The sequence below is a fragment of the Symphodus melops genome, assembly GCF_947650265.1.
Source record: "Symphodus melops genome assembly, chromosome: 1".
NCBI lineage: Eukaryota > Metazoa > Chordata > Actinopteri > Labriformes > Labridae > Symphodus > Symphodus melops.
The window spans coordinates 31,902,958-31,915,970 of NC_136691.1; the positions used below are offsets into that span (position 1 = coordinate 31,902,958).

General features: G+C 43.2%; 2 protein-coding genes across 2 annotated transcripts in view; one reads left to right on the top strand and one right to left on the bottom strand.

Moving 5' to 3' along the window:
• The window catches only part of araf (A-Raf proto-oncogene, serine/threonine kinase), a 153,878-nt gene that overhangs the window by 128,764 nt on the left and 12,101 nt on the right, over positions 1-13,013 (top strand). The gene's annotated exons all lie outside the window — the stretch shown is intronic.
• Positions 1-13,013, bottom strand: part of LOC306836773 (multiple epidermal growth factor-like domains protein 9) — a 38,015-nt gene that overhangs the window by 7,865 nt on the left and 17,137 nt on the right. The window contains exons 3-4 of the mRNA XM_079364060.1: positions 8,548-8,687; positions 3,855-4,004 (exon numbers count right to left, since the gene is read on the bottom strand). Of these exons, the coding sequence (XP_079220186.1) occupies positions 3,855-4,004; positions 8,548-8,687 (290 nt within the window). The remainder of the gene's footprint in view (positions 1-3,854; positions 4,005-8,547; positions 8,688-13,013) is intronic.

Sequence of the window (13,013 nt, forward strand, 5' to 3'; positions counted from 1 at the left end):
AACCATTAGATGCTGAGGACACACACAACACGGCGTAACATGCCCTCCCAGCCACACCGTCATTAAGGTCGACATAAATAAAGCCAGATAACAGGAAACGTGGACGGAGCTGGGCTCAGACTCCAGGAGAGTCGATTCTCTCACTAATATTTTGTCCCTGATGTCAAACATCCCGACAACTCGGCATTTCAAAACACGGACGCCATGAGAAGATTTAAGGTGTGTGATTATCTGGGGCTGCAGGGGGAAACAAATTAACCATCATAAAAATCCACCAACTGCTCCAGTAACATTTTACAGAAGGATGAACATGTAAAGAAACCTAGTTTCAACACAATCAACACTTTTTTTTACTCCCTCCATGTTTGCAGTATTTAAATGTTTTTATTGCTCAGTAGATATTGATGTTTGTTTCTATATGTTACATGTTGCCGTTCTGACACACTGCCTGCAGCTGGCAGAACACCACTTTCTCTTTTTTTATGTCTGCAGACACATTAGAAAACGGACAGGTTGTGGTCGGCTGTGGATCAGTGGTAAAGTCCGTCGTCTCTTAAGCGGAAGGTTGAGGGTTCAATCCCCCTAAGCTACATGTCTGATGTGTCCCTGGGCAAGACACTTAACCCAGAGTATATAAATGTGTATGGATGGACAAACTCTACCATCAGTGTGTAAATGTGACCTGTGGTGTAAAAGTCCTTTAAGTCGTCTGAAGATGTGAAAAGCTTGAGTCCATTTAAAATGAACTAAATCTTGACTTTGATCTTGAACTGGATGTGAGACTTTAAATGTCCGTCTTATCAGACATTATAACATGTAAAGTGAAGCCCTGTAGACCCTGTCCTTGTTGGACATTGTCCCCTTCAGAAGCACTGACTTGGCCACACTGATAGTTTAGTGGTTAGTGTGGAAACATTTATTCCCTCAGGTTTGAATCTGACCTGTTTTTTTTTCCCCTCTCTCTTAATTCAATTCAATTCAAAAACTTTATTTGTCCCAGAGGGGCAATTCAAAATGTCTCTAATTTCTGACTCTATCCTGCCCTGTCTCTAAATAAAGAAGAAGTACTGACTTAATCCTACAGATTTTAAATCCTGAATATTTAAGATGTTTGAACCAACCAGTGCTGTCCTGATGATCTTTCAAGAGGTTTAAGACTCTATCTGCAAATCCCTCATATTACCAGATAATCCAGGCCTTACATTAATTCAGACCAAGGTCTCAAATCAGATTTCTCAGTGAATTTTATGGAGAAGTAAATCGTGTCCAACACTAAATGTTAAGTGTATCTGGAAACATGTGTTATGAAAGATATCCAGGCACAAAAAATGAACCAGCAACTATTTCAGATAATCAAAGATTTGAGTGAGTAAAGGCTAAAAGTCAAAACTAGATCATTTCAGTCCTCACACGTGTGATTTGTTGCCTCTCGATTTTCATCATCAAAGACTTAAAGAAATTCTGATGTGTAGTTTTTCCTGAAACTATAAGAAGACATAATTAAAGGAGCAATCTGTAACTCTGACACCTGGTGTTTAAAATGGGTACTGCAGTCCAAATTCAAAACATCACAAACTCTGTCCCCCTCAGGTCAGCATGTGGTGGACACTGTAGCTTCAGTGTTTAGCCAGATTTTTTATTTTTTACAGATTATTTTAATTCAATTAAATCTGCCACATCAAAATATGAATAAAGCAGAACGAAAACGAGCTTTCTTAACTTAAATGTCCTGTTGCCCCGGGTAACTTAGCAACAACTTCAATGTTGATTTATTACACACACTTGTGTTGTGGTGACATGTCGGAGCAGGCAGGAACACGAACACAAGAATCTTTAAGCTTTCTCTGTCACACATCAAACTCTGTGTGTAGCTCACAGCTTTCTTCCTCACCAGGTGCAGCCCTCTATGGCTTATCAATCTAGGCTCAAATCAAACTTCAAGCAGGACTGAGATGTGTTTGAGAGCTCGTAGATCAACCCAGATCTCAACCTGAGAGAGCCCCCTGGGTGTGTGGTGTAAGTAGGGCAGCAGCAGCAGCCTGAAGGTGGAGGAGGTGGGGTCATACAGGGAGGTCACAGTTATTCCCACACAGATTGAAAGCACCTTCGTGCAGTTCCTCCTCACTATTTTGTCTTACATGAATAATAAGGGGAATGACTGCAGCAACGAGAGACAAAACTCCAGATGTCGTACTTGTAGATCAACGCAGTACGAGTCAAAGCCGACCTCCACCTGTTCAGACATGAGCACTGTTCACGTCAATGTTCTTTAGAGTCAGAAAAAGCCGTTTAGTTCAGGAGCAGATTTGAGATTTACGTTGTGTTCGCTGTTTGTGCTCTGATTTAGTCTGTCATGACAATTAAAGCTGAACAATCGGGTTTCACCAGACGGTAAGTTCATTAACCAATTACACGCTCAAAGTAAAATGAGAGGATTGTGTTGATTTGAAGACATCGCCTGGGGAGCTGACAGTTTATAGACTCATCCAGTTTGGATGGGGAAAATAACTTTTATTAAAAAGTCATGAAGAGTAAACAGACATTTAATCCTTTGGAATACACTGATTGGCTTTCTGGCAGGGAGTGAGGTGAGAAGACATCTGTCCTGTTCATGTCTCTCATATGTCTGAAGATTTCAGTCCACATGAAATGAAAAACAAATGTTCCTGCTTTTAATCTCGCATTATATATATATGTATCTGCCAAATATATTTCAATAAAGTTATATCTGAGAGGTTTTATATCTGAATGACTCTATTTCCTCCTCCTGTAAAACTTTTCAAATGTCTGCTGACTCATTGTCGACCAAACTGAAAGCTTTGTGGTGTCAGGAACATCCGACACCACCGTTTTAGTTTTTCTGAGTTGTTCAAAAAAACATGAGCGCCTGCTTGAGTTGGAACAACCACTCAGAAAGTCGGGGAGGAATGAGATCCCTGACTCGCCGACTTGATGTCATATTCGTCGTCACGTGTGGGGCAAATGATGTTCTGTGCATGTTGAGATAGTTTTGATTCATTCAAGTACTGACCATCATCGTTCCGCTCAAATATAACACACACCTTTTTAGCATCCATGCTGGTTGTTGTTGTTACTCTGAAGTCGAGACAACGACTTTCCAACTTGGAAACTGGAACAATCTGAGGAGCTCCTGGGCGCAGCGTTACACACTCAGCTTCATGGTGACTTTAACAAAAGAAGAACTTTTCTGACGCCATAGTGGCAGTTTTTTCTGATCTTTTTTCAACAGTGTGATCTTTCATTTCCCTCTAAACTTGGCCTTCACACTCAGAGTCCCCACGTCACTTCCAGTTGACCTTCCTCAGACTGAATGCTTCCAAAGAAAGCTTCAAACCCTCCCCTCTTTTCAGGACCAGACAACCTGCCTGCTAACAGGTTAGGTAAACAAACAACACTGTAAGGAAACTACAGCGACTGAACGGACCCGTGTGTTTCCTTGTTTAGTCGATTCTTGGGAACTGAACGCTGAAGAAACGTTTTATCTCTTGCTTGCAGACATTCATCCCTCAGCTTGATTCTGACACAGCGTGTCAGCTTGACTGGATGTGTTGTAACTTGAAGAAGACAAAGTTCTGTCTAACTGCTCGATCACATCTCTCTTAGATCTATGGACAACATGCTGCCTCTTCGAGGTGTTTACAGCTCTGCTGCAGTCCAGTTTGACAGTGAAGGAGGTTTTTGAAGACGTCATCATGTTCTGCTCGTGTCAGAGATTTTCAAAATAAAGCTCAAAGAAAATGAGAATAGTCATAGAAAGCACGAACACCATCAGGTGAATCAATGTGTGTGTGTGTGTGTGTGTGTGTGTGTGTGTGTGAGCAGCAGGGACTGACCGATGCGACAGGTGCCGGTGGAGGTGGAGTTGGAGCAGGGACACGGTGCACAGGCTTCGGTCAGGGCGGTTCCAGGTCTGCGGTAGAAACCGGGCTTACACTCCTCACAGTTGGATCCCTGCGTGTTCCCCTCACAGTTCAGACACACACCTGGAGGACAGAACAAAGGTGTCGAGATTACAGGAGTATCCACACTACACACAGGAGACCGGTTGGTGAGAAAACTCGGCCTCTTTGTTGATAAAATTGAAAGGTTAAAGGGTTCAAGGTTTTTATGATTCCTGTTTTCAATGGTGCTCATATTTCATTTCTCTTTGTGATCAGCTGCGGTCCAGGCAGGGGCGTGTCCAGATCCAGGGGACACCCAATGGCGCCGGTGGTTCCAACGAGAATTCGCCTCTGGGATTTTTGCATTAGATTTTGGATTTGGCTTCTGATGTGTAGCTGTTTAGTTCAGCTGGATAATCTTTACACATAAACACCATTTATATGAAGTTTGAAGAGTTAATGCAGCCGAGCGAAGTAAAAAGCTAACGTTATGCTCGAGCAAACTACCCCACGGTCGGTTTGTAATGGCGTCACGACCATTAAGCTTCATCTATCTAATCAGCGGTTTTAACAAGCTAGCTAAACGTTAGCTTAATAAGCTGTTTATTAACTTAATATTTACAAGAGCTCTGAAAAACACAACTAGAGGCTTTTTGTCTTTTGAGTCTATGAAGAACGAAGTGTAGAAAAGGTCCATGATGACATTATCTTGTGTCACTTAAAAGTCGATGTGATTGATGCAGACACGAGGGGTTAATACATGCACACAAACATCAGGCCACCCGTGCACATGTCAGAGCCCCAGTTGGGCCCCCCCAGGTCCAAAAGGTCTGGACTCGCCCCTGGGTCCAGGTAGGATAATAATGACCTTATTACAGCAACAGGAGCTGCTAAAAGGCTCAACGTCACCTTTAGTCTATTGGATGTTTTTCATCATGATAACTTCTGAGAAAATGAAGCGCAAGATACAACTAGATAAAGATTTAAAGAAGAAGTCATTCTCATCAGTAACATGTCGAACCTGAACGCTCATGTTCTGAGTTTGTTCTGGTTTTATAAAACACGTGAAATAATAGACTTAGATGCTATTAGAACACTTTAGTAAGGTCAGCATGGCGTCAGACGTTAGTGTAATTGTGTAAATATCTGTGAAGGTGTCGCCTCCGCTGCATGTTTTTGGTTGAGTTGTTTTGCCTCCATGCTCGTGTTAAGTCATGCAGACGTGACTGAACCTGTCCGCAGGCTGCACATGACATCACGGCTTTACGTAACAGCCGCTTCAAACCTTGCATCTTAGCATGAGTGTCAACAGACGAGCAGCTGATGTGTGGAATCAGCTCCAAACAGACCTGAACATTACAGGTGGAGGAGGGCTTTCACCTGCTTTTTTGTTTTAACAACAACAAACAAGCACGTAGCATTCAAGTGAGAAGATAAAATCTGCAAAGATCATCATTGACACTTAAATCTTAAAAATATAAATCCTGATCAAAATCATGTGGAGATACTGTGGACTAAACATAAGTGACTTCTTCACCCATCAGTAACTACAGAGTGCTGTTCCTGTCTCAGTCTTTCTTTTAGTCAACCTGAGGACAGGCCGAGAGCTGGAGCTGGGGCGGGTTTTAAAACTTCCTTCCTGCACCGCGCCCGCCTGTCAATCATCCCAGCTCCTCTCCCTCGTGAGAATAACTCTTATTCTTCATCAAATCAAAACGGATGAGTTCCACAAAAATTCACCCCCGCACTGCAGCGTGTGCAGATCGAGAGCTAATCCCACCTCTTTTGTTTTTTGAACCAGGCTTTAAAGACAGACTTTTCTTTGAATGGGGGAGTATGTGACTTTAGGTGATCCTGGAGCCTGGAGCCTGCCTTGAACGGACAAACTGCAGGATTTGACACTTCCGCATTGGCTCCATTTTTCAACACTGGAGGTTATCCTTGTGTCATTAGATAATAGAGATGGTTTGGTTTTGTCGCTTGTTGACTAAACGCCGCTCTGATGTGCCAGGAGCAGCTGAGCTGATAAATGTGACGCTTCTTAAATACATTCAGGCGGTTAAGTTATGGCGATGGCTGAACATATTATAAAGCCCACAGAGTGTTGAGCCGAGAAATGCAAACACCTCGTAACTCGTAATTCTGAGAAAAGTATTTCTTCCTCAGGTGAATGAAGAAACCTCAAGAAGCCTCCGTGACCATGAGATGAGAATAAATCAGCCTGAAGAAGCAGAGTCAGGTTCTGTGAGACAACTTGTCAGACGTTTAAAGATCTACTTCATCAGAGCGACGTGTTTCGTCTGGATGACTCAACTTCAAAAACAGGTTTGAAAGACACAATGTGTCTGTTATCATATATCAAATCATCTTATCATTTCCTCTAGAGGCGTCATTTTTACTGAACACTATCGGTTAACGTCAGTCTTTCTTTGATAAAGATAATTACAGGCTGAAGAGTCTGATGTTTCACACACAATGTTTCTACATTTTAGCATCTTTAGTGTTTCCCTCTGGATAAATTAAGTCTATTTAAGTCCATCTATACTGATGAATCTTTTGGCAAAGAGTCAGGAAGCTGAACTCTCTCTCTCTCTCTGCCCCCCCTCTGATCACTAGTGTCACTTTATAAGATCGTCTGTCATCAGCAACACAGAAGCATCAGTCACTTCAAAACAAAAAACAAACAAACAAACAAACAAACAAACAAACTGATGTTTACTGATTGTTTTTCCTGCTGAGTTGGTACCTTATATTTATTTGTCTATACAAGTCCATGCACATTTGTTTTTCTAGATGCACATCTTTCAACAGTATCTTCTCATTTTTGTATTTTTATTTCCATCCTCTATATTTTGTATATTAAATCTGTTTACACAGCGAGGTTCAGAGAGAAACATTTTTCTGTGTTGAAAAACTGACTTGACACTCTGAGCAGAGCAGATTCAGCTCTTATTTTACAGCTTCAGTTTTGGGCTTTTCTTCTGCCTTTGTTTTAGAGTTAGGACGGTAAACAGAGTCCGATATTAGGGCGAGAGAGAGGTCACACACTAACCACTAATCCAGCAGCACCCCAGAGCAGTATCTCCCCTGAAGGCTTCAGCTGAGCTCTTTGGTTTACGAGCTGGTCACCAAACTCAGCTTGTCCCTCTCATGTCTAAAATAAGACTGTGGAACGAGTCGACATGGAAGCATATTCTCTTTCAACCTGTGGAAACCTTTCCTGATAATGCTGGATACGACTCACCTGTACGCACTGATGGGCTGTTCTGCTCTCTTTATACCATGTGGACACACTGAAGGGCTCTGTCTGTTTTTGTTTAGGACTGTTTTTAAGAGAGTCTCTCTTTGCCGGCTCTTTGGACGTCTCTGCGTCTCTTCTGTGTAACACTGCTGGGTATTTTTGTCTATCCTGTGTCTCTGTATTGTATAAAAAGCTATAAATAAAGTGATACAAAAAAAAGATTGCTTAATCGTCCAAGCAGCCCTGCTACACGCAGACACGTCATACATAACAGGTCTGAGCTCTGAAGGGTCAGAGGGGGAAAAATCTAAACAAACAAAGCTTTAAAGTGGAATCCATTCTTTCGTCCAGTCTTTAGACTTGATTGCAGTCGAAGTGTTTGCGGACAGTCTGTTGGAAGTGGCGAGTCCCCGTCATGTTTATTCCAGGTCCACAGTGTTTGGTATAGTGTATAATTTGCGTTTGCACAATGTGTTCCAGAGCAGGCGGCCCCCCCCCGGGGAGAGGTTAGGGTCAGGCTTTAAACGGAGCTGTCAAACCTGAGCTATGTAAATCCACAGCAGCCTCCAGCTCTCCATCTGCCCCCTGCTTTATAATGGAAACACATACAGCTCCTCAAACTAACCCTGCCCCCCCCCCCCTCCACCTGTCCTCCTCCCTGTCACGAGCTGGACCTTTAAAGGAAATCAAAGACACAGAAGAACCTTCTTGTGATTTCTAAAGCACCCGTCTTTTCGAACCACCTGAACGTCCCACTTCAGCTCTGTGTCCACGGTAAATATTGACTCTGCAGACAGACTGGAGGCTTGTGTACTCCCAGACTGTGGCACCAAATACAGCACGTTATCATCAACATTTAGCACACAGGCGTTAACCTGCACTGGAGGCCGGACTCAGACTCATTATTCGGGCTGCTCCCTGAAAGTTGGCCCTCGATAGTCGATGAGCATTAAATCCCCATGAAATGAAGGACACAGTTTCCTGACTTTAATTGTGCTTGTTTGCTGTTGTCGGTGTTCATTCATCATGTTGGGGCATCATCTGAGTGTTTTTACATTTTAATCAAATGTTTCAAACGTCTGATGAGTCGTCCTGCACTCCGGGGCCGTTCACTCATTTTCCACCAATTAAAAAGCGGTGTTGAATTTTTATGCAATGTTCGCCGACTTTCTCAACGATCCAATCATATTCTTTCCAACGTTATGTCCCGCCTTTCTGTCTTGTGATCGGTTCTATCCAGTCTCGGTAGGTAAATACATGGTGACACTTCAGTTCTGTTTCATAGTGAAGTCTTTGCACACGGAGCAAAGTGTCGGGACATGACCGAATCTGAATCCTCCACAGAGATCTAACAGGGCGAGGGACAGAACGCAGATCTGTCTGCTGCTCTTTCTGCAGACTCACCTGACTGAGGATGGCAGGAGTTGGTGTGGTTGTTGCACTGGCAGGGCCGGCACCCCGTGCTGCTGAAGTGGAAGAAACCCGGGTGGCATTCATCGCACTTGGGTCCGTACACTCCCATCTTGCAGACACAAATCCCTGAGCTGAAAGAGGCAGAGCACAGGACACGATCAGTACAGGACCTGGACCTGGACCTGGACCACATGCAGACCAACACAGAAGCAGTTCACCATGTGTCCGATGAAGACCTCTGCGACCCCCCCCCCCCCCCCATCTACTTAAACCACAGGAAACCACCAGTCGACCCTCCTTCTTTTTGTCCACAGACGCTTTTGATTGTGATTTCACCAGGTTTGTCCCATTGAGATTACGACGCTCTTTCCCCAAAGGAGACCTGGCCACAGACAGTCAGCAGAGAAAAACACCAAAGGAACAGAAGGAGAGGCAGAAACATCATAAGAGAGCCATCTGGGAGTTCAAGAAGTCCTTATAAAAACATGGAAATCCAACAGAATCTGATGGCACACAGCAGGAAGTGAGAGCTGGAGAGGGAGGTCAGCGTGCTCGCTGTTTGGATCGTTGTCATGACAGCTGATGTCCAGACTGGACTTCCTGCAGGTTCTTCAATTCATCCATCTGCCTTCTTTATCTCTGCTCCAGGTTCAGAGCGTGAGGGAATCTGTTACTGCGCCATCATGCCTCGTATGTCGGCCTCCTTTCTTTTCTTTACTGTTTTATTATATCAGCTCCTAAAGGGCAACAATTATAAAAAGCTAAATAGCAGAGTGTCTCTTCTTCACGTCACTTTAGTAGTGATTAGGGATCTCATGGGCTCACGATGCCCAGGTCAGTTGGGGACATTTGTTTCCATAAGTATTGAAGCTTTGGAGGCGAGGCTTTCTGTAATGCCACAAATCAGAGGCTTGTCCAGATACAACTACACTGTTACATTTAAAAGCACTATATTTGTTACCTAGTGTGAAACGATCAACAACACCAGCAGATTAAGTGTATTGAAATCGATTTGTCGGGCGAGGTTACGCTAACGTCAGCACAGAGGCATCCTGGGAGAAAGAAGGTCACAGGCTGTAAACACAAACGCAGGCAGGTGATCAATCCACCGGGAGCTTTCTGTCCCTAAAAAAACCCACATTATTTTTCCCTGTTTGAGTTTAACAACAAAGAATGAAGCGGATAGTTGGAGTCTGTGTGCTGGAGGGAAAACTTCCTTTACAGGAAGAAAGCACCGAGCTAACAACACGCTCAGACGTGTGGATGTCAACCTGCACAGAGGACTGCAGGCTAGCAGTGCTAATGTTGCTAACATAAGCCACACTAGGCAAACCAAACAACAATATTTACAGGCTTTTTGAATAAATCAGATTATTGTTTCTCTGTGTTTTATTTCCTTTAGACTGGCTGCTTAAACAAGTTTCATTTATCTGATTCCAGGTAATTAACATCCCCGCTTTGTACTGTTACGTCCTCCAGGCGTCCAGGGGACGAGAGGAGTCCCAAAAAAGAAGTAGGAAGTAAAGATGAGCAAAGTATAAATGGATCTATGAATCATCCCACACACACATGCACACACACGCACACACACACGCACATAAACCAAACAGTGAAATACGAGTTGTGAGAGTGCGTCCTAAACAAACGATCTCCCACAAAAAGGTGCACATATGAGAAGCAATTGTGAAAACCTCTGGACCTAAAGGTTCCCACATTGTGGACAAATTGTCAGAAGTCAATGTAGAAGAGAGGCTCCAGATCGAGGCTCTGAGAGCTGACTGAACAGCCTTTTATTGGCCTCATGTGTTTTATATAACGGATTATGATTGCTCTTGGTTAATAACACTTCCAAGAAGGCTCCAAAGTTAAATCCAATTAAGTTTGAGTTCTTAGGCAATAATAAAACACATGATTTATTTCTATTTGTTATTGTTTTTTTCCCCAGGTTTCATCGTGAGCAGCTGGCACTCAGTAGTAGGAGATGCAGCAGATCTGAGTGGCAGTGAGGGATCGTATTGTCGAGGTAATATCAGAGGAAACGTACGACACTGAAGCCGGATCCGCCCACGGACTCAAGACAATGGACTCTGAACCATAATCCGGGGACAATGACTTCAAAACAATTGAAGTAAATCAAGAGTGACTGGAAGCACTTTGCTTGGAGAGTGAGCGTGGGTCTTCATACAAGCAGGGCTTTGTTAAAACAACTGCACTTAATGCAAATGAAGAGGCCCACGGCGATGCTCAGCGGGGCGTGGGCACGGCTGAGGACGAGGCTGGGAGATCAACAGTCCTCATTCTTCTGCTTTAATACACACACACACACACACACACACACACACACACACACACACACACAGATACATAAACAAAGCAATATTCCCATGCAGCATTGTGACCCTCATGTAATGAAGTCAGACAGATAATGCCCAACTGTCACAGAGACAGTGAGAAGAACGTCCACGCACTCAGTGAAAGTGCTTCGTCTCAAAACACCATCACGACACGCAGACGTCTCAATAATTACAACGATTCAACAGAATGAACGTTAGAAGAAAGGCGTACATGGCCTAGCGGTTAGATTACGCCCCATGTACAGTATGGAGGTTACAGTCCTCCAAGCAGGCGGTGCGGGTTCAAGTTCGTCCCTGCATCATCTCCTGGTGTTCTACTGTCTCTAATGAAGGCAAAATTACCCTCCGAAAAGATTCTTATAATTTAAAAAGAAGCTGACAGCAGGGAGAATATGTTTTTTATTATTATAATATATATATATATAAAATATAAATGTTTGTTTTACAATCTCTGAACTGATTATTAGATCCAATTGGAGACATGTGGTCAGTCAGAGTAGTAGAGAGGAAGAAATCGTCTCGTCAGATCCAGTGAGCGTGTCGTCAGAGGCGTGTCCATCCTCATGGAAAAACACAGGCGTGAGAAAATGAACATATGTGAACTCAAACTCAACAGGAAACCAGTAAGCATCTCCCAGTTTAAGAAAAGCTGAGAGACAGTTCTTATAGTGGGGAAGCTTCATATTTGACCTTAAAGTGGAAAAAAAAAAAACAGCCTTTACCTTCACGCCATAATGAGAAGCGGTTTGCTTGACTTGGTATAATTGATCACCTTCATGTGTGAGCGAAAACAAAACTCCTCGATGAGACGTTGGAGCGACGTGCTGTGAACTGAAGAGGGATTTTAGATCAACATTCATTTACATAATTGAAGCCCCGTCTTGTTACAGAAGGAGCAGCGATGTAAAGAGCGTCCTGGGGGCGTGGCCCTCGCTCTGTTTGCTGCTTGATTGACACAAATATCTCAACAAAGCTTTGGACCTCCACACCTCTTCATCTATTTAAACACGTTAGCATCTTCGCTAACGAATGACGCATGGAAGAGAAAATGTATGTTTATATTATTACATTTAATTAATTATTAAATTTAAGTTTCTTACTTTGAACCATCGTGGATCAAATTTTATTCATGACGGACAAAAGAAGCAAACTTCATGCTCTGTAACAATGAAGGACTCAGGAGGATTAGTGTTAGCACTGCTCTCCCTCCCAAAACAAACAAGCCGCCCGCCCGCCCGCCGCGGTTTCTTAACCGTTTACAGTCAGCATACAAACGCCACTCGCCACTTAAGCTCACCTCCATCTACGGCTTGTAAGATCAGACAATAAAGTAGCACATGCCGGACACACGCCTGGCATGTCCAAAGACTGAATGATAGTTTAAGAAACCCTGAGGGGCAGAGATATTTATAAGATGCAGCCATATCTGAATGATCGTCTTGTCTGCGTTATCTTTTCCACAAATGTTTGAGAACTGACAGATATCGGCCGATATACCTGAATCACATGTTTTTATCCCCATTATCGACATCGGTCAGGCTCAGATTTACAGCTACACTTAAATATCTCAGTAATGTTTCTCACCTCATGAGTGGAAATAAAAGGTGATTAACTTCTTCTTTAGTTTCAGCCTCTGTTAACACATCCTTCACTGTGACTGCTCATCATCAGCTAATGACGACTCTCTGCACACGCCCTTTTCTCCCACTGAGTCCAGACGGTGTGCTTGTCTGGGATTCATGCTTTTCATATAAGAGACAAAAAACAATCTTTAGCCAGTCATCTCTGCAGAAGGGTTCAATGAATGAGAAAAGTCAAAACCCCACCACTGTGTCCTGAGAATATTAAAGAAAGTTTTCAATAACTTTAAACTTGTCGTCTCTGATTCGGCATCTCCTTTCCTCTTGAAAGCAGAGCTCCGTCGCAGCAGACCATCGTGAGTCTGCTTAACGTGAAGGTTTTTCTTTACCACCGTACCTTTGATAAATGTTGCTAATAGGGGTGGGACTTTAATGCGTTAATTACAATTAATTAATTACAAGAAAACAACGCGTTAAATTTTTTAAACACATTTAATAACAGTTAGCTTAACGCTAGCTTTGC